General features: G+C 43.5%; 1 protein-coding gene across 3 annotated transcripts in view; it reads left to right on the top strand.

Annotated features, from left to right (window-relative positions):
* The first annotated feature begins 14,731 nt into the window (after positions 1 to 14,731).
* Positions 14,732 to 26,275, top strand: part of FOSL2 (FOS like 2, AP-1 transcription factor subunit) — a 29,756-nt gene continuing 18,212 nt past the window's right edge. Inside the window, exon 1 of one of the 3 annotated variants that reach the window (XM_060754118.2) lies at positions 14,732 to 15,470. In XM_060754118.2, the coding sequence (XP_060610101.1) occupies positions 15,372 to 15,470 (99 nt within the window). In that variant the 5' untranslated portion in view covers positions 14,732 to 15,371. Of the gene's footprint in view, positions 15,471 to 18,441; positions 18,571 to 26,275 lie in introns of those variants that run through there. The other 2 variants (XM_060754119.2, XM_067464086.1) reach the window with 2 other exon arrangements.

Below are 26,275 nucleotides of genomic sequence, written 5' to 3'. Positions count from 1 at the left end.
AAACACCTCTAAAGATCTGAATCTTTTAGTAAGTTCTGCATCTCTGAGGTGAGGGATGTGTGGAGACCACCACTCACAATCTCAGGAGCAGTTTTCACAGTGATTCTGCCTCCATGGGTTCAAGCAGCCTGCGGAGGAAAGATGGAAGTGGCAGCCCCCCCCCCCCCCCATGTCTGCTTTCCCGTTGGAAAGATAAAGGAAGAGTCATAACTAAATAACTTGCAGAACTCTGGAAGATGAGCTTCATCACATCCTTTAGATGAGTAAGGAATCCTTAAAAGCCTCCAGCCTTGGTAAATACTCATTCTTTACCTTTCCAATAGAGAAACAGGTACCAGGATGGACAGGGAGTCTGGTGGCTGTGTCCATCCTTGCTGATACTAGCTCAGCACAGGTGTGTGTCTAACTACCCCCTAACCAAAAAGGCAAAGTTTTGTCCCCTGGTGTAGTCTCCAAATTTGTTTTAAACACCGATTTCATGCAGATTTGGGCCAGTGTAGAAGGGACCTGAGAAAGGTCCCCCACCTTCCAAAGGAAGGCTTGTCTCATCCTCCCTTCTATTGGCCTGCTATAGAATTGTTAAACTTTAAACCAAGGGTGGGCAAGTATGCCTCTCCCTGTGTTTCTGGCCAGCATAACTAAATGTGAGCGCAGAAACACCTGGAGCCACTGTTGGCTTTTGTAGTTTTCGCAGACTGACATAGTATCAAACTCTCTGGGTAAATAATTGTATACATGTATTTTTGACACTTTCTTCCCTCCTGCTTCTGTTTCAGGGTTTGTTTGTTTTTTTGTGTAAATTGTTTACACTTTTTACATTGTTTTATTCTCTTTGTTATCTATGTGAAATCACTGATCAAAGGTGTGACAGAAACGCCTTTTTAAAAAGAATGTCTTTTTTTAAGTGCTAGACTTGATCAAAGTCAATGTGTCTACAGTCAGCCCTCCACATTTGCAGATTAAATACAGACTTAATTAAAATGTTCTGCCTAGGAATCTCTATGACTGGATCTACACTGCCATATAATTCAGTTTCAGAATGCAGCTTAACTTCATTGAATAATAATAATAATAATAATAATAATAATAATAATAATACAGTCCTAGACGCTTGGGTAGTGTTCGACTTGTGATTTTGTGATACGAAATCCAGCATATATATCTCGTTTGCTGTGACATACTGTGTTTCTGTGTCAGTAAAATAATAATAATAATAATAATAATAATAATAATAATAATTGTATTTATATTCTGTCCTATCTCCTCGAAAGACTCAAGGCAGAGAACAACAAAGTCAGTGAACATTCAATGCTGTACAAAAAAAATAAACATACCCTAAAACCTTGCAGATCCATATTTAAACTAAAATAATAATAATAATAATAACAACAACAACAACACGTAACATTTATATGGCAGTGTAGACACATATAATCCAGTTCAATGCAGTTAATCTTCATTCTGAAAGTGCATTATATGGTAGTGTAGATGGGACCTTTATTCTCCAGAGCAATTCTGTGGTTGATTTCCAGCAAAAGCTGACCACAGAGTCATGCTAGAGGATCTAGAGAGTCCCAGAAAGCAATTCTCTTACATAAAACAATTTCTTTTAGTTGCAGATTTGTCACTGTTGCAAGGGTCCTGCATCCCTAACTTCAACAAATATGGATGGCTGACTGTAGGTAGAGTTAAGATGGGAAGGGAGTATATAGTCAGATGTTTTTGAACTGCACTTCTCACCACTACTTAGAATGAATATGGTGAATAAGAATTGCAGTTTAACAACCTCCGCAGGGCTATACATTCTCTGCTCCTGAAGTAATATAGAACTGGATGTCTTGGCATACAAGTGTCACATTCTTGACGCACATAGCAATTGCTGAAAAGTTAGCATCTGACTGACAAACTTGTTTGTTCTCTTCCTTTCTTCCCTCTCAAAAGACAGCAGGAGGGCAAACCTTAACTGTATTTCATGAATTGTTGCCGATCTATATGTGAGCTGCTCTGAATCCCTTTTGGGGTGAGAAGGGTGAGATACAAATATGGTAAATAAATAAATAAATAAACAAACAAACATAGTATCCTTGGGTGACTGAAGGCTAGGAAAAGGAAAGATAGAGCAATGTTCAGTGCCAAAGGCAACCACATGTTAATAAATATTTCTTAGGTTGGGCTGAGGAAATTATAATAAGGCAGAAAGTCTCAAAGATGGCAAACCCATACTAAGGAAACAACTACCCTATAATAAGTATGGCACTGATTTTTCTAGTTTGGTATCACTTTGGGCAACTGTCCAGCTTCAGAGGAAGGCAAATAGTGCGCAAAAAAGCCACTTGTTTTGGCACAACAAGAAGTTGAAGAATTTGGAAAAGTTAGATAACCATTCCTAGAATCTTTCAACCAGCAAGGCCAGGAAATTGGGGAACTGCAGTAATTTTCCAGTAGATTACCAAGAGGAACCAGAATGTGGTTCACATTCTACTTGCAACTTATCAGCAAGTATCACTTACTTCTGGTTTTTAAACAATACGATAACAAAATCAGCCTCCACATCCACTGTCATATTATACTACTGAAGAAAGGTTGTTCTAACTAGGACTGTGTTTGTGTGTGGGTTGTCCGTAAACTCATTCATCCCCGGTACTTGAAATAAATCCCTGGGTTCAGGATTTTTCAGTTCAGCGAACATACTTTTTGAACTTGTTTCTGATTGGAACATATACTAAATCATTGTTTCTTAAACTGTGGTTCCTGACTCCAAATGGAACCCCCTTAGCTCATTGTTGGGGCCATGAAAAAAATGGTAACAGTAAAATATTTTTGAACGCCATCTAGGTCTTTACATGAATCTGTTAACAACAACATGCAGAGTTGATAGAGTAGCAAATGCTTCATAAAAAGGAGAATCAGCCTGTTTTGCAAGCCTTGCAAATGCTTAATTATTATCAGTAAATATTTGGTTGTTACACTTATTTATATACCTGTTTTATGAGATTTAAAGATAGGCTCAAAGCTGACCTTAAAATGTGAAATAAACACTGAGAGCTGGAAAGCTCTGAACCTCAAGCATTATAAGTGGAGGTCAGCTGTTGCCAATGGTGTTCAGGATTTTGAAGCATAAATATAGGGGGAAAGGGAGAAATGTGCCAAGAGGAAGATACATCAAGCAAACTCTTGTTGTGTCTACCTTCCATCTGGAAATCTATGTCCTCATTGTGAAAGACCATGTGGATCCAGAATAGGTCACCACAGCCACTTACAGACCAACCTCCAAGACTCTACCCTTGGAAGACAATCATACTTGTCCATGAGTAAAGTCACAACCACCTTACCTTACCTTTACCTATATATGTGAGGTCACATAAAAGTTTCTCAAGTGGAATGGGGTCATGAACAATGTCTCAGGCAGAGTGATAAAAGTTTAAGAAATCCTGTACTAAATCAACAGGTCTGTTCACCCACGATCAGATTTAGGTTTAGGTTTTTCAATCCTATGGATAAGCAACCTAAAACATCTACATGCCATACTACCCTCTTAGCTACATCTGTGATAATAGTCTACTATGTGATAGCTGTCCTAGACCCACAGACTCCCATGGTGAGAAAGTATAACACTCCAAATAAAACCCTGACATGTCTAAACTAAACTTCACTCCCTACCTTGGTCTGCCATATCAGAAACCTCCCCACTCAAGCATTCAGGAGGTAGCCTTAGGCAAGCCACTTTCTGACTGCAAAACAGTGGTGATAATGATCTGCTTTGAAGTGCTGCTGTGATTAATAAAGTATTATCAAGCATGTTGTCAATCAAAAATCCTATAAAATGGTCATAATTGTAGGCACTGCAGCAATCCATTTTCTGTTTTCAAGTCTACTTCATTTGACCCTACCTACCATACTTCACACACAAGATCTGGCAATGCATCACTTGGTAAGAAATCAGCCAGTGCTACATTTTATAATAACACATTGCCAGGGAATTGTTACTATCCTCTAAAGCTGTGATTATTGATATGTATACTAGATCCTTGTGCAATGTCCACGCTGGTGTAAACTCCTCTAACCCCTTGTTATGCCTGTACAAGTTCCCAAAATAGTTTCATCCATCGTATTTTACCTTTTAAATGGGCATTAGTGCTAATGCTACTTCACACTTTATATGGCAATCAGGTTTGGAGGTTTACAGGTGTTTGATGTGGCAATCATGGCAAGCATAAAATAACTTGTCAGCACTTTGAAGCCTACATTATGTCACCCAGTCCTTGGTAAAAGACCTATCTAGCTTCTTCAAGCTAGTCTATTGGTACACTTTATTTTGTTAACCGGTACAATCTACAGTACACAATGATGAAAGTATTCACTGTGATTTGGATATAAAGTAAAGATAAAGTCTAGTTGTGTCCAATTCTGGGTGTGGTACTCATCTCCATTTCTAAGCCAAAGAGCTGGCATTGTCCGTAGACACCTCCAATGTCTTGTGGCCAGCATGACTGCATGGAGCGCCATTACCTTCCCAAAGAAGTGGTACCTATTGATCTACTCACATTAGCATGTTTTCTAACTGCTAGGTTGGCAGAAGCTGGGCCTAACAGTGGGAGCTCACCCTGCTCCCCAAATTTGAGCTGCCAATCTTTCAGTCAGGAAGTTCAGCAACTCAGCAGTTAAGACCACTGTACCATCAGGGGATATACATAGGATCACATATCCCCTTGACCTTGATGTAGTGGTTTTGAGCATTGGATTATACTTCTGGAAACCAGAGTTTGAATCCCTGTTCAGCCACAAAAGCCCACTGGGTGAACTTGCGCAAGTCACATTCTCTTGACCTCAGTAGGAAGCAAAGGCAAGCCTTCTGTTGGACAAATCCTGAAAAGAAAACCCAATGATTGGCTTGCCTTTAGGCCACCATAAGTCCAAAAGAACCTGAAAGCACACAGTTGTTAATGAATCATTTGGTATCTCAAAAAGTCATGGTAAGACAAATTGGTGTAAGGGGTGCAGGGTAAAAATATATGAAAGAAATCAATCAATATCAACCATCAGCAACTATCACTTCAGTTACCAGAATCCCTCATTATTGGTCCAAGCAGCTGAAGTTTCTGGGGGTTAAAGTTGAAAGTGCCTGAAAGACCAGAGTTTGGGAAACACTATACTAGAATATTGTGGATGTCAGCTGAGGTCCTTTCCTGTAGACCATTGTTGCTTAAGGTGCTCCTGAAAATGATGTTGCATAGCTACTGCTTCTAGGAATTGACTGGTTTTGCATCACTTCTGGCTCCAGGAACTGCAATTTTGATATTGATATGTTTGCAGAACAGAGGGTAAACCCCCTCTGACCAAATCTTGCCAAGAAAACCCTATGATAGGTTCTCTTTAGGGCCACCATAAGTAAGAAATGGCTTGAAGACACACAACAATAACAAGCTCATCGTCTACAGGACACACATTAACTTGGAAAGTATTAGGTTTGGGAGCCATGTATAAATAAATCAATGAAAACATTGTGAACCTTACAGAAACCACTTTAAGACCTTTTCCAAAATGTTTCCAGGGATTAACTTTTCTTTCATCAGCCTCCACTTTTCTTATATTTTCTGAGTGCTCAAACATTTTAGCATGCTGATGTAGCTGGTAGGGCAGGCTTATTTGTTCTTTTCTATTCTGCTGAATATGCATACTCAGGAAAGGATTCTGGAGGTAGCAGCTGCTTATCTTGCTTGTTGTAGGCCAATATATACCAGCTACAGTCGGATCAGCTAGAGGAGAATCATGCTCTTTTCCTATGCAAGTTCTTTTGCATAAGAAGTATGAATGTAGGGCTGGTAGTATGTAAAAACATTTTGATAAGGAGCTTCTTTATTAGAGGCTTTACTGAGATCTGCCTGTATTTCTGTATATAGCGCCAATAATCACTGAAGGATGTTGTTGATTGAGTATGATCTCACCGGAATGTTTCCTTATCTTTGCACTATATTTCCAAGATGTTCCAGTATTCCTGTGCTTAAAGTGAGCAATGTTAAGAGTCTGGGGAAGTTATTCTAGAAGCTTCTCATTTTAATAGATACATTAATATAAACACACTACAAACATAAATCCTATCAGCTTTTAATCACAGATGGATTAAGGTCCAAGATTGTATGGACCATAACCCTATTAATCAGCAAGGCAACAATAAAATCCATAAATGCATATACAGTAGAGTCTTGCTTATCCAACCTCCACTCATCCAATGTTCTGTATTATCCAACACAGTCTGCCTCCCACCTGAATCCACAGGTGTTTCAATACATTGCAATGTTTTGGTGCTAAATCCATAAATACAGTAATTACCCCATAACCTTACTGTGTTTTGAACTGCTTTTTCTGTCAATTTGTTGTAAAACATGATGTTTTGGTGCTTAATTTGTAAAATCATAATGTAATTTGACATTTATGATAATCCCTTATTATCCAACAGTTTCACTTATCCAAAGTTCTGCCAGCCCATTTATTTTGGATAAGCAAGACACTACTGTATATACCTTTTTAAAAAGACATCACAAGATTATAATTTATTACTCTGTTTCCAGTAGCCCAGTCAGGCATTGGTCTTCCTGGAGGTAATAAAATATTGCCCATTAGTTTAGAAATTACAGTGATTTTAGGATTTTATTCCTACCTGTTGTAAGGTTGTTTGTTACACTGCTTGTCCCATCTTAAACATCTCTCATATCTGACAAGCACTTGGAGGGAGGGGGGGGTGGAGACCTTTCCTGTTGCACATGTATGTGTGTGTGTGAGTGTGATTTAAACCAATATCACTATGTAATATTTAGCTATTGCATAGTGAAAATAGCCACTCATAGAGTCCCATGGTAGCTACACGATTTATTGTCCCGTACCTGCAAACTGACTCCACCCTATGGCACCTCCTCTCCTAGTGTTTTCTTGACTAGTTTTTTTTTTCTGGGAGTTTGCCATTGCTTTTATATTAGGTTGAGAGAGTGTGACTTGCTGAAGGTTACACAGTGGGCTTTCATAGCTTGATGAGGATTGTGACCCTGGTTCCCTGGAGATTTAGTCCAACACTCTGACCATGGCTTCATGCTGACTTGGTTTATGCTTTTTATGAATGCTTACATTAATGGTATCTCTGGGAATGCTCTTGCTTATTAACCCTCCAGGCAACAGGGAGTGTAGCATGGCAGTGAAATGGCAAGATGGCTATGGTTCAAGCCTTCCCAGTGAACTGGTTCATTAAAGGCACTGACAAACATGTATCCATTGAGCAAGAATATATAACCATCTAGGCAATGTTCACATTTGTGGAATTTAGCCAATGCAGCTGTGAACTGGTGACACTTGTGCAATGGCAACAAAAGTGCAACTTTATGGATGGCTATGGTGATAATGTGAGCCATCTGAACCTAGCCACAATTGGAGGGAATTGAAATATTATACTGCAGCCTGTGTGACTTTTTCATGTCAGGAGTGACTTGAGAAACTGCAGGTTGCTTCTGGTGTGAGAGAACTGGCCGTCTGCAAGGACGTTGCCCAGGGGACACCCGGATGTCTTACCATCCTGTGGGAGGCATCTCTCATGTCCCTGAATGAGAAGCTGGAGCTGACAGATGGGCACTCACCCCACTCCCCAGATTCGAATTGCCGACCTTTTGGTCAGCAGTCCTGCCCCATTGTGCTACCGGGAGCTCCTGCGTGGTGTAGCTGGCTGAGTGCTGGGAGACCAAGGATCTCAGCCACAGAAACCTATTGAATGATCTTGAACAAGCCACTTTCGCTCTCTGAATAACAAATCTTTTTCAGAAAGATTGCCTAAAGTTGGAATCGACCTGAAGGCATGCAAACAGCACAAACCATTGGGATTCTGGCATATACAATGGGCATTTCGTATCTGATGCGGTTTGGTTTCAAGATTCCCCATGGACAATCAAATCTGTGAATGCTTAAGTCCCCTTATACAGGATGTTTCAAAAAGATAGACCCAATTTGAAATCTTTCTTCATATCTCTTCAACCACAAACTACCCATGAATGAAACCCTTCCCCCCCCCCCCCCCGTGCATTTAGTTTCAAATTACTACCACTAGATACCTCCCCAGCACACAATCAGCCCCTACTTCACAAAGTAAGGATTAATGAGATATTCTCCATTTGAGAGGTTATGTTTTTAGATTTGTTTCTGGTGCAAAACGATTAGTAAATAACTCATTACACCTTCTGATGTGTTGTGCAATTGTAACATGTTGCCTGTATAGTAACAGTTTTACATAGTGCCTTTACAATGTTTTACATTGTTGTTCTTTGATACTGTTTGATACTGTTACTCTTTTACATATTATATTGATTTGTGTGAAAGCCAATGACCTATGGTCTCAGCCAGGGGTGTCAAGTTCATTTTCAATGAGGATCACGTCATCCTTATGACTGCATTCAAAGTTGTAATTGTAAAGCTGTATAAATCCAACTATGTTGCCCTGGCATTGAAAAACTCACAGGCCACACAAAATGACATAGTGGGCCAGATTTGGCCCACAGGCTTTGTGTTGGTCTAGGCCAGGCATGGGTAAACCTTGGAAAGAAAGGCAAACCTGCAAATGCAAAGGGAGAGAGAGGGAGAGAGAGAGAGAGAGAGAGAGGCACGTATACTGCAGAACAGATATGGGCAAACTTGGGTCCTCTAGGTATATTCCAGTTCAATGCAGATGTGAGATTTTCTGCCAATATCTGAGGGCCCTTTCACACAGCAATATAACCTAGAATATCAAGGCAGATAATCAACATTTGGTTTGAACTGGATTATCTGCTATAGTGATTGTGTTTATTGGAATGTTATTTTGTTACTGTGTCTATACTTTTTCTTCTTTTTCTATGTAATTTTGATTATGTTGCTTGTTATGTTTTGCTGTAACATGTTGTCCTGGCTTGGCCCCATGATAAGCTGCTCCGAGTCCCCATTGGGGAGATGGTGGCAGGGTATAAATAAAGATTCTTCTTCTTATTATTATTATTATTATTATTATTATCATCATCATCATCATCTGAGTCCACACTGCCATATATTCCTTTTCAAAGCAGATAATGTGGGATTTTCTGCCAATATCTAAGGGACCTTCCACACAACCATGTAACCCAGAATATCAAGGCAGATAATCAACATTTGCTTTGAAAGGATTATCTGAGTCCACACTGCCATATGTTCCAGTTCAAAGCAGATAACGTGGGATTTTCTGCCAATATCTGAGGGCCCTTCCACACAGCCGTATAACCCAGAATATCAAGGCAGATAATCAATATTTGCTTTGAACAGGGTTATCGGAGTCCACACTGCCATATATTCCAGTTCAAAGCAGATAATATGAGATTTGCTGCCTTTATATTCTGGGATATGGGGTTGTGTGGAAGGGCCCTTAGATATTGGCAGAAAATTCCACATTTTCTGCTTTGAAAAGGAATATATGGCAGTGTGGAAGTGCCCAGAGTCCACACTGCCATATAATCCAGTTCAATGTGGATTTTAGAAAAGCTGTGTGGAGGGGGGCTCGGGTTTGTGGATACCCAGCAGGCTTAGGAGACGCCCCATGTCCTCCACCACCTTTCCCAGCCTCAAAATCTCCGGATCCACGTTGCTTCAGGGGAAATTCCACCACCCGCCCCTCCTCCCCCTCCTCTTCCCAGCCTCGTTGCTCTTTGCCCCTCTTGGCCTTTCTCCGCCCCGCTTTGGATCCGGTCGCGCCTCTGCCCGTCAGTCACGTAACTTTCCTGGAAGGCGCTCAGAAAGGACGCTCCTCCCCTCGGGACGGATGGGAAAGGGAGCCCGACCCAAGCCGGACCCAAGGAAGGCCCTCCCCCACGAAGGAAGGAAGGCAGGGGGACGCCGCTTGGATTGCCCTGGCTCAAGGCTGTGGGGCGCCCAGGCCTAGAGGTGTTAACCTGGATTCATTCTACAGAAGGCCTGAGCAAACTTGGCCCCTCCAGGTGTTTGGGACTTCAACTCCCATCATTCCTAACAGCCTCAGGCTCCTTCCTTAAGCGGCTGAGGGGGAAAAGGAAGGAGCCTGAGGCTGTTAGGAATGATGGGAGTTGAAGTCCCAAACACCTGGAGGGGCCAAGTTTCCCCATATCTGTTCTGCAGTAGAGGTGCCTCTCTCTCTCTGCATTTGCGGCTTTGCCTTTCTTTCCAAAGCGCTTTGACGCACGGCTTTTACGCACAAGTTTCTCCACGCAATTTCTGTGGAAATGGAGGAGGTGGCACCCTCCCCCGGCCTCGTGTTTCCTGGGCGTGAAATCCCACGGAGTCCTCAGTTTTTCATTCCCAAATACTGGGCACAAGCCTCTCTCCTTGACCCGTTTATTTCTTCCTCCACAGAATTGTAGAAGACACACCCCAGAGCCATTCAGTCGGACCCCGTTCGGTCAGTCATTGGATACATAAAGCCCTCCCGACAGATGGCCATCCAGTCTCTGCTTCAAAACCTCCAGAGGAGAGTCCACCACCCTCCAAGGAAGCAGCATAGTCCACTGGGGGCCCTTCCACACATCCCTATATCCCAGAATATCAAGGCAGGAAATCCCACATTATCTGAGTTCAGATAATCCAGTTCAAAGTATTCAGATAATCCAGTTCAAAGTAGATACTGGGGAATTTTCTGCCTTGATTTTTTGGGATACAGGGCTGTGTGGAAGGGCCTTGGGAGTTCAAGGATCTCATCCAGCAGTAGAAGTATTGGGAATTGTAGTTTAACAAGGTCTCCAGCATGCCGGTGTCCCACCAAACTACAACCTCCATGATTCCACAGCACAGAATCCTAGAGTTGGAAGAGACCTAATGGGCTAACCAGTGCAATCCCCTGGCAAGAAGCAGGAAAATCGCATTCAAAGCACTCCCAGTAGATGGCCATCCCGCCTCTGCTTAAAAACCTCCAGAGGAGAGTCCACTACCCTCCGAGGAATCAGCATAGTCCACTGGGGGCCTTTCCACACATCCCTACATGCCAGAATAGCAAGGCAGAAAATCCCACAATACCTGTTTTGAACTGGGTTATCTGAGAGCCCTTTCACATAACCCTATATCCCAGAATATCTGAGTGTGGACTCAGATAGCCCAATTCAAAGTAGATACCGTGGGATTTTCTGCCTTGATATTCTGGGATATAGGGCTGTGTGGAAGGGCCCTGGGAGTTCAAGGATCCCACCGAGCAGCAGAAACATTGGGAATTATAGTTTGACAAGGTCTCCAGAGCAGCGGTGCCCTGCAAAACTGCAACCCCCACAATTCTACAGCATAGAATTATAGAGTTGGAAGAGACCTTGTGGGTCATCCAGTCCAACCCCCTGCCGAGAAGCAGGAAAATCGCATTCAAAGCACCCCCGACAGATGGCCATCCAGCCTCTGTTTAATAGCCTCCAAAGAAGGAGCCTCCACCACACTTCGGGGTAGAGAGTTCCACTGCTGAACAGCTCTCACAGTTAGGAGGTTCTTCCTAATGTTCAGGTGTAATCTCCTTTCTTGTAATTTGAAACCATTGTTCCTCGTCCTAGTCTCCAGGGCAGCAGAAAACAAGCCTGCTCCCTCCTCCCTATGACTTCCCCTCATATATTTATACATGGCCATCATGTCTCCTCTCAGCCTTCTCTTCTTCAGGCTAAACATGCCCAGCACTTTAAGCTGCTCCTCATAGGACTTGTTCTCCAGACCCCTGATCATTTTAGTGGCCCTTCTCTGAACACATTCCTGGTTATCAACATCTCCCTTCAATTGCGGTGCCCAAAACTGGACACAGTATTCCAGGTGTGGTCTGACCAAGGCAGAATATAGCCCTTCCTGTAGTTTTTGCCAGTTGCTTGAGAGTTCTGGTTAATTAGAGTCCACTATAGAACTATATTGTCAGATTATTATTATTATTCCATTATGTTCTTCCCCTAAAGGAGATTTAAAGCAGCTCAAACAACACTAAAAAGAATAAAATGTAAAACCTGCAAAATATAAGCACTAGGCTGCTATGAATTTTCCAGGCTGTATCGCCATGTTCCAGAAGCATCCTCTCCTGAAGTTTCGCACTCACATCTATGGCAGGCATGCTTAGAGGCCGAGATGTCTGTTGGAAAATAGGCAAGTGAGGTTAATATATCTGTTCAGGGTGGAAGAAAGAACTCTTGTCTGCTTGAGGCAAGTGTGAATGTTGCAATTGACCACTTTGATTAGCATTGAATGGCCTTGCAGCTTCAAAGCCTGCCTGGTTGCTGCCTGGGGGAATCCTTTATAAGAACTAAATTAGAAGTAAACATGGAACTGTTAACAATGACAGTGGTGCTTTCATGCTACAATGGAGAAGCGCCCTACAGTGTAGCTGCAGTTTAGGGCCCACCCTGGTATTAAAAAAAACCCTAGAGCTGGGTTGCTGTGAGTTCTCCAGACTGTATGTACATGTTCCAGAAGCTTTCTCTCCTGACTTTTCGCCTGCATCTATGACAGGCATCCTCGGAGGTTGTGCGGTCTTTTGGAAACTAGGCAAGTGGGGTTTATATTTCTGTGAAATGTCCAGGGTGGGAGAAGGAACTCTTGTCTGCTTGAGGCAAGTGTGAATGTTGTAACTGATCACGCTGATTAGCACTGAATAGCCAGAGGACCCCCAACCTGGTCACGCAATGGGTTAAGCCCTTGTGCCAACAGGACTGAAGACAGGTTGGAGGTTTGAATCCAGGGAAAGCACGGATAAGCTCCCTTTGTCAGCTCCAGCTCCCTATGTGGAGACATGAGAGAAGCCTCCCACAAGGATAGTAAAACATCGGCAAGGATGTGTCCCCTGGGCAACATCCTTGCAGGTGGCCAATTTTCTCATACCAGAAGTGACTTGCAGTTTCTGAAGTTGCTCCTGTTATGGAAAAAAAGCACTAAATAGCCTTGCAGCTTCAAAGCTTGGCTGCTTACTGCCCGAGGGAAACCTTTGTTGGGAGGTGATTCGTTGGCCTTGACTGTTTCTTGTCTGGAATTCCTCTGTTTTTGAATGTTTCAGACAAGAAACAACAGAGCTAGTTAGCACTTCCCAACAAAGGATTCCCCCAGGCAGGAAGCAGCCATACCTTGAAACTAATCAAGGTGGCCAATTGCAACATTCACACTTGCCTCAAACAGACAAGAGTTCTTTCTCCCACCCTGGACATTCCACAGATATATAAACCCCACTTGTTTTGTTGAAGGCTTTCATGGCCAGAATCACTGGGTGGTTGTAAGTTTTTGGGCTGTATGTCCATGTTCCAGAAGCATTCTCTCCTGACCTTTCACCTGCATCTTTGGCAGGCATCCTCAGAGGTTGAACATGGCCACACAGCCTGAAAAACTTACAACAACTCAAACCCCACTTGCCTAGTTTCCAACAGACCTCACAACCTCTGAGGATGCCTGCCATAGATGTGGGTGAGATGTCAGGAGAGAATGCTTCTGGAACATGGCCATACGGCCCAGAAAACTCACTGCAACCCAATTTTTGACTCTGGAAAATGAATCAATCAGAGCCAGCTAACACCTCCCAACAAAAGATTCCCCCAGGCAGAAAGCAGCCAGACCTTGAAGCTGAAAGACTATTCCATTCACTATTCCATTCACTATTCAAAATCTGGCTACCAGTATTAAAAAAACTCTAAAATTACTACAGCAAAACAGCAGAGAGGAAACAACCAGGCACATCTCAACACTTCTCAACAGAACATTGTCCCAGGCTCTGCCAGGCCTTCAAATGCTAATGAAGGTGGTCAGCTGAAACATTCACACCTAGCTTCAGCAGAGAGTCCTTTGCCCCACCCTGGTCATTCCACAGATATATAAACCCATTTCCCTACTTCCAACAGACCTCACTACCTCTGAGGATGCTTGCCATAGATGCAGGTGAAACGTCAGGAGAAATGCCTCTAGAACATGGCCCTATAGCCCGAAAAAACCTACAAGAACCTATTCTATTCACACTTGCCTCCAACGGACAAGAGTTCTTTCTCCCACCCTGGACATTCCACAGATAGATAGATAGATAGATAGATAGATATATCTGTGGAATGTCCAGTGTGTGTGTGTGTGTGTGTGTGTGTATACACACATACATACCCTGCTTGCCTAGTTTCCCACAGACCTCACAACCTATGAGGATGCCTGCCATAGATGCAGGCGAAACGTCAGGAGAGAATGCTTCAGGAACATGCCCAGGCAGCCCAGAAAACTCTCAGAAACCCACTGATTCCGGTCATGAAAGCCTTCGACAATAAACCCTAGAGATGGAAGAGACCACCACAAGGGCCCTTGACATGAATCGAGATCCAGCTTTGAAGGGAGGTGAAGCGGTTTCGGTCCGCTTTATGGGTGTTTTTGTGCCCCCTCCCCTCTCTCGCAGGGAATCCCTCGCGCGCCTGCCACGTCACTCTCGCCAAGGAAACCCGCGCTGGCGTCGCGCGACGCAAATGCCCATCTTTGGCCAGGAGGGCCTGCGACAATGGAAGAGACCAAAGTGTCCAAGTGTGGGGGTGGCGGGAGAGAAGGATGGGGCTCTCAGTCTGGACGAGACCATGCAAGCTCCGTGTCACTTCGGGGTGGGGCAGCGAGGGAGCAAATGGACTGCGCCGCTGGGCTGAAAGAGGCAGAATGGTTGCGCCCTCTCTCTCTCTCCTTTCCCCTCCTCTTCCCTCCCTTTTCCAAAAATGGGAGGTTCCGCGTTGCGTCAGAGAAGAGGGGGGCGTGGCCTCCAAAAAGCCTCCTGGCTTGACGTTTGGCGAATCCACATGGTCTTAGAAGAGGCGAGCTTCCGAGGCAGAGCTCGGAGGAAGGATGGCAGGAGCCCCGAGAGCCCGGGCTTGAACTCACCCCTGACTCACTTCGGGAAAAGGAGGAGAGGAAGAGGAGGGAAGGGGAGAGCAAGGCAGGAAGTCGGGAGAGAGAGAGAGAGAGATCTATCTAGTGCCTATCTATCTGTCTCTATAACTCAGAAGAGCATTGTTGTCAAAACCCAACAAATAACGCGCTTCCGATGTGAGGCTAGTTGAGTCACCTCGGAGCAGGAAGCCGGCACTTTTCTCCCGCTTTAATTATACAGGAGGCGAAGATCGCCCTTGATTTAAAATACAGGAAGCAGAGCGAGAGAGAGAATAGAAGGAAGGAAGGGAGGGAGGGAAAGAAGCCTTTCAAAAAGCAACCGCATCTCCATGAATTAGTTCTAAGGGTTGGGGATAGGCTGGCATTGGGCTGTCTTTAAAGGGGAAGCACAAGGAAAGGGCTCTCCAAGGAGCCAAAGGGGAAGAGGGGGAGCCAAGGCTGAGCCTGGCCTTGGAGGGTCCGGGAAGAAGGGAAGGGAGTCGAGGCGGGGCCCGGGAAGGGGGGCGCCTCCTCGGACCATGTACCAGGACTTTCCCGGCAGCTTCGACACCTCCTCCCGGGGCAGCAGCGGGTCGCCAGGCCATCCGGACACCTATCCCGGCCTCGCCACGCAACAGGTAAGACCTTTGCCTTTCTTTTTTCTTCTTGCCTTCCTTTTCTTCTTCTTCCCTAATGTAAACTCCTTCCTTTCCTTCCTTCCTTCCTTCCTTCTTCCATCTTTCCTTCTTTCTTTCTTTCCTTCCTTCCTTCCTCCCTTCCTTCCTTCCTTCGTTCTTCAGTCTTGCTTTCCTTCCTTCCTTCTTCAGTCTTTCTTTCCTTCCTTCTTCGATCTTTCCTTCCTTCCTTCCTTTCTTTCTTCGGTCTTTCTTTCTTTCTTTCTTTCTTTACTTCCTTCTTTCCTTCCTTTTCTTTCTTTTCCTTCCTTCCTTCTTTCCTTTCATCCTTCCTTCCTTCCCTCGTCACTCTTTTCCTTCTTCCCGGTTCACTCTTGCCTTCCTTCCAACGTCACCCCTGCCTTCCTTCTATCTTCCTGTAGTTTTTGCCGGTTGCTTGAGAGTTCCAGCTGAGAGTCAACTGTAGAACTATATTGTAGATGATGATGATGATGATTATTGTATTGTCAAAGGATTTCATGGCCGGAATCACTGGGTTGTTGTGAGTTTTCCGGGCTGTATGGCCATGTTTCCAGAAGCATTCTCTCCTGACGTTTCGCCTGCATCTATGGGCGACCTCACAACCTCTGAGGATGCTTGCCATAGATGCAAGCAAAACATCTGGAGAGATTGCTTCCGGAACATGGCCCTACAGCAACTTATTATTATTATTAGTATTATTATTACATTCTTCGAGTTTCTGAGAGTTTTTTGGGCTGCCTGGCCATGTTCCTGAAGCATTCTCTCCTGACGTTTTGCCTGAATCTATAGCAGGCATCCTCAGAGGTTGTGAGGTCTGTGGGAAACTAGGCAAGTGAGGTTTATATATATCTGTGGAATGTCAAGGAGGCAAGTGTGGAATAGTCTTTCAGCTTCAAGGTCTGGCTGCCTGGGGGAATCTTTTGTTGGGAGGTGTTAGCTGGCCCTGATTGATTCATTTTCCAGAGTCAAAAATTGGGTTGCGGTGAGTTTTCCGGGCTGTATGGCCATGTTCCAGAAGCATTCTCTCCTGACATCTCACCCACATCTATGGCAGGCATCCTCAGAAGTTGTGAGGTCTGTTGGAAACTAGGAAAGTGAGGTTTATCAATCTGTGGAATGTCCAGGGTGGGAGAAAGAACTCTTGCCTGCTTGAGGCGAGTGTGAATGCTGCAATTGGCCACCTTGATTCACATTGAATAGCCTTGCAGCTTCAAATCTTGGCGGCTTCTTTCTTCCTTTTTCTTTCTTCCACCCCTCTTAAACCCTTTTCTTGCCTCTCTCCCTCTTAACTCCTTCTTTCGCCTTAACTCAATTTTTTCCTCTTCACTTCTTCCTTCCTTCCCTCTTAATTAACTCTTCCCAACTTCTTTCTTTCCTCTTAGCTAGTTTATTTGCTCTTCATTGTTGCTTTCTTTCCTTCTTAACCCCCTTTCCCCCACTTTCTTGCCTCTTAGCTTTGTTTCCAGATTCCCCCTTTAGTCCTTCCTTTTCCTCTTAACATCTTCTTCCCGCTTAACTCTTTCTTCCCTCTGCTTTCTTTCTTTCCTTCCTTCCTTTTCTTTCCTTCCTTCCCTCTGCTTTCTTTTCTTTCTTTCTTTCTTTTCTTTCTTTCTTTCTTTCTTTCTTTCTTTCTTTCTTTCCTCCCTCCCTCCCTCCTTCCCTTCCTTCCTTCCCACTTCACTTCCCTTTAGAGCAGGCATGGGCAAACTTCAGCCCTCTAGGTGTTTTGGACTTCAACTCCCACCACTCCTTTTAACACCTTCTTCCCACTTAACTCTTTCTTCCCTCTGCTTTCTTTCTTTCCTTCCTTCCTTCCTTCCTTCCTTCCTTCCTTCCTTCCTTCCCTCTGCTTTCTTTCTTTCTTTCTTTCTTTTCTTTCTTCCTTTCTTTCCTTTCCTTCCTTCCCTCTGCTTCTTTCTTTCTTTCTTTCTTTCTTTCTGTATATCCCTTCCTTCCTTCCTTCACCTTGGCTTCTTCCTTCCTTCCTTCCTTTCCTTCCTTCTCCTTGCTTTCTTTCTTCCCTTCCTTCCTTCCCTTTCCTTCCTTCTGCTATCTTTCTTTTCTTTCGTTCTTTCCTTCCTTCCTTTCCAATTCACTTCACTTCCTTTTAGAGCAGACATGGGCCAATTTGGGCCCTCCAGGTGTTTTGAACTCCAACTCCCACCATTCCTAACAGCCTCAGGCCCTCCCCCTCCCCCGCCCGCTTCAGCCGCTTAAGGGACCTGAGGCTATTAGGGATGGTGGGAGTCGGAGTCCAAAACACCTGGAGGGCCCAAATTGGCCCATGCCTGCGTTTGGGAAGATCCCCTTCTCTTCCTGCAGGACAAGCCCACTTCCTTTTCTTCCTTTGCCGGGGAGAGTCTTCCTTCTGCTGTCGTCGTGTGCCTTCCATGTCCAATGAATGCAGTTTGGCCGCCTTTTAGCTGGTCAGCGCTCCAATGCTTCGGAATCCCGGGAGAGGCCCAGCAGAGAAGGCGACAGGCGGACTTATAGAATCATAGACTTGGAAGGGACCTCATGGATCATCCAGTCCAACCCCCTGCCAAGAAGCAGGAATATTGCATTCAAAGCACCCCCGACAGATGGCCATCCAGCCTCTGTTTAAAAGCTTCCAAAGAAGGAGCCTCCACCACACACCGGGGCAGAGAGTTCCACAGCTGAACGGCTCTCACAGTCATAGTCGGACGTTTCCATAGCTTTGGCGCCCAGGGCGGTTCAAGTGCGTGCCGTGGAGCCTGCCAAAGAAAGCGCAAAGTCCGGCCACTCCACCCTGCTGGGGGGTTGCTTCCGAGCTGGCCTTTGCCCTCCGCGCCCAGGGCTTGCCCCTGTCCATAGAGGCGGGAAAGGCGCCCGTTGGCCTGGGCCGCTTCCTTGGAAAGAGCCCGTCTCTGCGGCCTCCTTCGCGCCTCCCTCCTCCTCCTCCTCTTCCTCCTCCGCCTCCTCCTCCTCCCTTGCCTTCCCAAAAGCGCCGCTCCTGCTCCCGTTGACGACACTCCGCTTGAACTCGGCGCTCCGAAAACAGCCCCGCTCGCCTTGGGCGGACGGAGGAGGAGGAAGAGGGAAAGGGAGGAAAGCGCGGACGGTAAGGAAAGGGGAAGCAAAGAGAGGAGGGTCTCGAGGTGGGTTTGATCACCACTGCAGAAGGGATACGCTTTGAGCTGCTTTGGAACCGTGGGAGTTGTAGTTTGCAAGGTCTTGAGGCTTCTCTGCTTCTCAAGCAGGCCTGGGCAAACTTCGGCCCTCCGGGTGTTTTGGACTTCAACTCTCACAATTCCTAACAGCCGGTAGGCTGTTAGGAATTGTGGGAGTTGAAGTCCAAAACACCCGGAGGGCCGAAGTTTGCCCAAACCGCCTCTAAAGGGTCTACCCAAACTATAGCTCTCTCAGTCTCGGAGGGAGGTAAGGCCCAGAAAGACCGCGTGATAGGATTGTCATAAGTCGGAAAGGACTCGAAGGCACACAATGACAACAAAACAACCATCCCCGCGCGTAGGGGAGTCGGGGAGAACTCAGTGTGAATCCCTGGGCGCATCTACACGCGAGAGTTAATGTCGTTTTGGCACCGCCTGAACTGCCACGGCTCATAGTTTGGCAGAGAAGGCGGAAGACCTTGTCAAACTACAGCTGCCAGGATCCCAAAGCACTCCCTCCCTCTTCCTCTCCCTCCGGATAAGGGTGAACTACAACTCCCAGAATCCCAGGGCACTCACTCCCAAACCCCGACAGTCTTTGCAGTAAGTCATCTGTTTGTATGCCAAGTTTGGTCCAGATCCATAGTCAGCTGGGTTCAGTGCTCTCTGGATAAGGGTGAACTACAACTCCCAGATTCCCAGGGCAATCACCACAAAACCCAGCCAGTATTTGCTGTAGGTCATGTTGGGTTTGTATGCCAAGTTTGGTCCAGATCCATAGTCATCTCAGTTTAGTGCTCTCTGGATAAGGGTGAACTACAACTCCCAGGGCAATCACTCCCAAACCCTGACAGTCTTTGCTGTAGGTCATGTTGGGTTTGTATGCCAAGTTTGGTCCAGTTCCATCATAGGCTGGGTTCAGTGCTCTCTGAATAAGAAAGAACTACAAATCCTAGATTCCCAGGGCAATCATTCCCAAACCTTGACAGTCTTTGCTGTAGGTCATGTTGAGTTTGTATGCCAAGTTTGGTCCAGATCCATAGTCATCTCAGTTTAGTGCTCTCTGCATAAGGGTGAACTACAACTCCCAGATTCCCAGGGCAATCACTCCCAAACCCTCACAGTATTCGCAGTAGGTCATGTTGGATTTGTATACTAAGTTTGATACAGATTCATAGTTGGCTGGGTTCAATGTCCTCTGGATAAAAAAGAACGACAACCCCTAGCCCCCGCCTGTATTCACAGTTGGCCATGTTGGGTGTGTGTGCCAAGTTTGGTCCAGTTCCATCATAGGCTCTTTGTGCCCCCTTCTTCCCCACAGAAACAACGCCTATACTTTTCTGGCTCAGGGCTGGGGCTCCAGAGTGGGAGGCACCTCTCTTCGCCTCTGCCTGGACTGGCCTTGGGAGGGAGGCGAAAGGAAACGCGGGGATCTCCAGGGCTGTGCGTACAGGCGGGGACTGGCTCAGGCGGAGGTTTCCACTGGAGTGTCAACAAAGTGTAAACACCTCGCTCTTTCTTTCTTTGGGCCTCGCTTGTGGCAAGGAGGGGCCCAAATGGACAGGAAACCTGTTGGGAAGAGCGGCCTGGGTGTTTATGTGTATGTGTGTATATATATTTAACAGTCCTCTAGTTACAAACACCCGACTAGTATAATAATAATAACTTTATTATTGTATCCCGCCTCCATCTCCCCAAAGGGACCCGGGGCGGCTTACATATGGCACAAAGTGCGTAAAACAGAGCATCAAATACACACACAGCAACCCATAGTTAAGAAAGGCTGAGACAACAGGAAGGGAGAGAAATCTACCTCTCAGATGGGAAATTCACTCCTGGAAGAATTTTGGTTAAAAGGGAGCTCCACCAATCACCAATCTTTGTTACCAAAACAAGCCACATTCTTCAAAATCCAATTCCACAGGGTCAGAAAGTGAGGTGAAATCTTCTGAACAGGGGAACAGACAGTAAAACAAACACGACAGGGTGTATGTGTGTGTGAATCATTCCCTATGATATCCGAAGTTTAAAATTATATATATTTGGCTGGGGTTATACTTACAAAATGTATCTGCTCCGACTTACATACAAGTTCAGCTTAAGAACAAACTTACAGAACTAGTTTGCTGTGAGTTTTCCAGGTTGTAAAGCCATGTTCCAGAAGCATTCTCTCCTAATGGCCACACAGCCCAGAAAGCTCACACCAACCCAATGATTCCGGCCATGAAAGCCTTTGTCAACACAAACTTACAGAACCTATTTGTTCATAACTTGGGGACTGCTTTTACGTGTGTGTGTGTATGAACATACATACATACACAGTGTATGTGTGTGTTTATCTCCATCTTGGGTAAGCCAACAGTCACCAAGGGTCTTAGGTATTTAATAACACTTTATTTGTTGTTTTTAATTTAGCATTTTATATAGTATAGACAGGAAATTCATGTATTATTATCATTATTTATATTCCACTTTATCTCTCCTAAAAAGGGACTCAAAGCAATTCACAATGAAACCAATGCAAAATAATTTAAATGTACCTTACTTGTGAAAAAAACCCTCTATTAATTGACATTCAATATCATAGCATCATATGTAGTATACACAGGACCTCTTTGACAGTATATGTATATATACATATGTATGTGTATATATTCATATGTATGTATACATATGTAGGCATGTATTTGTATCCCTGTGTGTATATGTATGTGTATATGTGTGTGTGTGTATGTGTGTGTGTGTGTGTGTGTGTGTGTGTATATATACATATATTCATTGACTTTAAAAGGTCACAACCCCTAGAACTAATAACGAGACTTTGTTACTAATTGAGTATACATTATGCAGAATGATAGGGACTTGAAAGCATTTTGGAATCTGTGTTGTCGAACGCTTTCATGGTCGGAATCACTGGGTTACTGTGAGTTTTCTGGGCTGTATGGTCATGTTCCAGAAGCATTTTCTCCTGACGTTTCACCCACATCAGGAGAGAATGCTTCTGGAACATGGCCAAACAACCTGGAAAACTCACAGCAACCAATTTTTTGAATTTTTTGAATTTTGGAATGTCTGTATTTGCATATACATACATAATCTTGGACATGGGACCCAAGTCTAATCATGAAATTCATTTGTGTGTCATGTTCACCTTATGAACACAACACAAAGGTAATTGTATGCACAATTTAAAAAAATAATGTTGTGCAGGAAGCAAAATATGCTTATACTGGACCAGCAAAAATCAAAGTTGTTGCTCTCTCTAAGCCAGCCAAGTGTACAATTTTGGGAGATTTCAGAATTTTGGATAAGGGATGCGCATTTGTATTCAGTGGGGAGAAGTGAGTGGCATGCCAGTTCACTGTGCTTCAAAGTCAACTTCAGCATTTGAATTTATTTGTTCAGTCCCAGGAACTCAGACGTATACGACAGAGTATTTAATTATATAAGGACACCGCTGGAGTTTGTGGAGTTCAGGTCATGTGGGATGGGATTCCTGCCTTCATATGTTGTAAGTGTTGACAGGTTCCTGTTCCATAAGATTTGGGCATAGCAAAGCCACAAGTCTTGGTGGTGGCCTTTCATCAATGCCTTTTTTTGGCCCTCAGTGGACGCTGGAGTTTTACAAACGATGAGGTGGATGGTTATGTTTGGCATTTGGGCACCAGAAGCACGAAACCTAGTATTTGTTATACAACCAAGGTGTGGAAGGGAAGAGTAGCCAAGTTTGATGCAACCTTGTGTGACCTGCCTGGTCAATTTTTCAATGATTTTGAACTATCTCATGCAGCCTCCAACTTACTGATGTGTCTTGCTCTTAAGCTCCTTATCTTCTTATTTCAGCTATATGTATGCCAAGACAGAGCAGCTAGGATGGTGTAAGGAGCCACTGTCCTAAATTCTTTGGATACAGTTCTGGATTTACATGTATTTGTGCCTTTTCCCAGAAGGCAGACGTCAGCTCTTTAGACTCCTCATTTCAACTCATACCAATTGAAATCCTGGTCTTAATGCTATTTTGCAAAGCTGATGAGAACTGGGTGCATCAAATTAGTGATACCTTTAGATTTGGCTGCTTAAGGAGCAGGCCTACCCACAAAGCCTGTAGGCCAGATTTAAATCCATTTGGATTCAGCTGAATATGTTTTGTGAATTAAGCTGGAATACTTTTAAAGGACCTCCAAAGTTCCAAATAACTGCAGTTATTTTTGGATTAGATTTGCCTTCTGGGAAAGTGTGTTTGTGTAAAAAAAAATTCTCCCAATTTTGTATTTAAGGCAATATACATAAATATACTTCATTTGGTGAGGGGTGTTATGAATGGGGAAGAAAGATGCAAAAAGGGAAATAGAATAAAGACCGGGATCTTTGTAAGAGGTATGCTCCAGTTTTTTGTTGTTTTTTTATTATAGAAAAGTAGAATGTAATTAGAACATAATTATGTCTCCAACTTTCTGGACACATAATTAGGGACATGATTATCTTATCCCTCCTAATACTTGTTTCACTTTTCTGAGATGAGCAAAAGTTCTACTTCTATAAAATGTTAGCTATTTGAAGAGTTGCACGTTCTGACTATAAATCTTGTTTGCAAATTGTTTTCTTAGCAAGGAATGTTTAGGACTTACAGCTCCTTTTATTTAAACCAACATAACACTGAAGGCTAATGCATTTGTAATGGGCTGTGCCAGGATTTTGAGAATCTCTTCTTTGCCGAAAGACCACACTTAGAAAATGAATAGGTCTAAAAAGAGTTGGAGGTTCCAAAACTGCTGTTCTCCTTACTGCACATGAAAATGTTTCACTGGACGTGTTCCTGAACATACTTCCAAGAAATAGGTTTAGGATTAGTTTGTGTTATCTTGATTCATTACTCCCATTATCTAAAATTGTTCGACTGGAAAAACATGCCTTACACACAAAAGAAGATAGATTTTTGGACTGAGAAGCTGGATTGTAAAGTAAAAAAAGATTTTTAAAAACAAATTCCCGGTTTCCTAGTTCTGTTACATCAGCAAATCCAAACCCGTCAATTCAATATAGTATCTTTTTAAAAGTCTTAGCAATGAATTTGTCTTCTATGTTTATGTTACAAGTTTACCAAGCTAACCGAAATAATTATTGGATAGGTTTGAAGACAGCAATTTTGTCTTACAAATATTTTCAAAACAGTGAAAAAAAAAATTAAAACTGGAAATTTTTCTTTTAGATTAGAATACAATCCTTGATGGGCCGGTCTAAGAATACCATAATATATATATTTTTTACAATGAATCTTGCTATCCTATGAAAGTTTTGCTGAGTTATCCAGGACCTGTGAATTGCTCCAGGATAACCGAGTTGCCACAAGAATAATAAATTGCCAGGTGAATCCTTTTTTTTTTTTTAAATAGATCTTGAATTCTGTCTCTGTTTTGCTTGTCACTCACCCCATTTATTCTAACAACAACAACAATAACAACTTTATTTTTGTATCCCGCCTTCATCTCACCAAAGGGACTTGAGGCAGCTTACATGGGGATGGGCCTGATCAACATAGTTAAAATATAACATATTAAAATATCTAAACAACAGAAAACAGAAAAAAACAACATTATAACAAAATCTAAAAACAAAACATCAAACCAATAACAAATGAGCTCTATGATAATAATCAGTTTCTGGATACAAGTGGGCAGACTGGTGCAAAAACAATTGTGAGGATAAGGCTGATGGATAAAGTGCATAGGTCATATGGCAGCAATAGAGATAGAGGGCAAAATAAGATAGAGCATTATAACTTTGGGTACAGAACAATAGTAAAGTGTGAGGACAAGATTTTGGGTCCTAGTTGTGGTGAAGCTATCTGAGCGATTGTCTAGCACTAACTGATGATTTTTTTTTCTGTTTCTCACTCACAAGTGAATGCTGTTTTATGAGTTATGTTAAACTATAATTCATTTGTTCATAATAATAATAATAATCATCATCATCATCATCATCATTTATACCCCACCACCATCTCACTTTTTTTTTTGTTTTGGTCTTGGCTCCCAATTTCAAGCAACCCGGGGAGTGATTTTGCTGCTTTCCTTTGGCATGCAGACATTCCTCTGCTGACTGAATGGCGCTGGTTGGTATTTATTGTTGATTGGTTTTTGACCTTCAGAAATGCAAGTTCTTACAAAGTCTGAGCAATTTGGCTACATTTTTGGGATACTTCTTTTGGTTAGCGTCTAGTCTCGAATGATATTGGAACTTGAGGAATGAGAAATATTTCCTGTTGAAACTGAAATCAGAACTGCTGGTAACTCTCCCTTTCCCCCAGACCTTCTTCTCTGGATGGATATTATTTTTTAAACAGGATCCCTTTTTTTTAAAAAAAGTGTCTCCATCCTAGGGCAGAACTGATGGTGCCTGTGAAAGGTATTGCACAATCTCATCAGTTACACAAACCTATGATATTTCATAATGTGTTTACATCAGCTGGCCTTGTCTTTCTTCCTCCAGGAAGACTTTCTTGCCACTTGTGTAATAAGTGTAAATCTACTGGCAAAGTGAAGCAAATGACTATTTTCTTTATTTTTAAAATAGTGGTTCCATTTGGGTTTTTAAAAAACTGTCCTATTTAAAACTATGCAAGTGGTGCCAGTCTGTGACATTCCATACTTCAAAGTTGTTTTTTGTTTTGTTTTATAAACCAAAAATCAGTCTCTCCATGCCTGCCCAAGTCAATGTGAAAGACATCTCTTTAGTGCCCTCTGTAGGCTGTTCCACAGAGGAAGATTTCCAGAGATTGCGCGCAATGGAACAGAGTTATTTGCTCACTTACGGTAAACTTGGGGACTAGTGTTGGTGGGGGCAGGGAGAATGAATTGCTTAAGGCTTGCATTGTCTACAACATGTGGCCCAACTGTTTGTTTAAAAAAAGGATTGCAGTGGAATATTCTGATTCAGCCAATTTCCAGTATTGGACCATGTTTTCTTTCAAGTCTCAACTTTTCCTGTAAACCCACCCCCAGGTTAATCCTCCCCTCTGTGGAATGAGGAAATTTGGTATCCTGATATTTTGAATTACAATTTCCAGGATCCCTTTCTATCGACCATGCTGACTGACACTTCTAGGAAGTGAAGTTTGATCATCTCACCAGAACACCAGGGCTACATGCGGTCATAAATGCTACCTTCAAGATCAGTGTTTCTCAACCTTCCTTATGCCATGACCCCTTAATACAGTTCTACAATCAAAGAGCATTCTGAACTGCACCAATGTTGGAATTGAACCAGACTTGGCACACAGAACTCGCATGACCAACAGAAAATACTGGAATGGGTTGGTGGGCATGAGTTTTGGAGTTGTAGTTCACATGGTAGTTCAGAGAGTACTGTGGACTCAAACAATGATGGATCTGGACCAAACTTGGCATGGATACTCAAAATGCCCAAATGTGAACACTGGTGGTGTTTGGGGAAAAGAGACTTAACATTTGGGAATTGTAGTTGCTGGGATTTCTAGTTCACCTGCAATCAAAGACCATTCTGAACCACACCAATGATCGAATTGGGCCAGACTTCCCACACAGAACCACCATGATCAACAGAAAATACTGAGTTTTCTGATGGTCTTTGGTGTCCCCTCTGACCCCCAGTTGAGTACTACTGCTCTAGATTTAGATC

The sequence above is a fragment of the Anolis sagrei genome, chromosome 1 (genome assembly GCF_037176765.1).
Source record: "Anolis sagrei isolate rAnoSag1 chromosome 1, rAnoSag1.mat, whole genome shotgun sequence".
NCBI lineage: Eukaryota > Metazoa > Chordata > Lepidosauria > Squamata > Dactyloidae > Anolis > Anolis sagrei.
The sequence above is the reverse complement of the archived record's forward strand: the minus strand, read 5'-3'. Positions and strand labels throughout refer to the sequence as shown.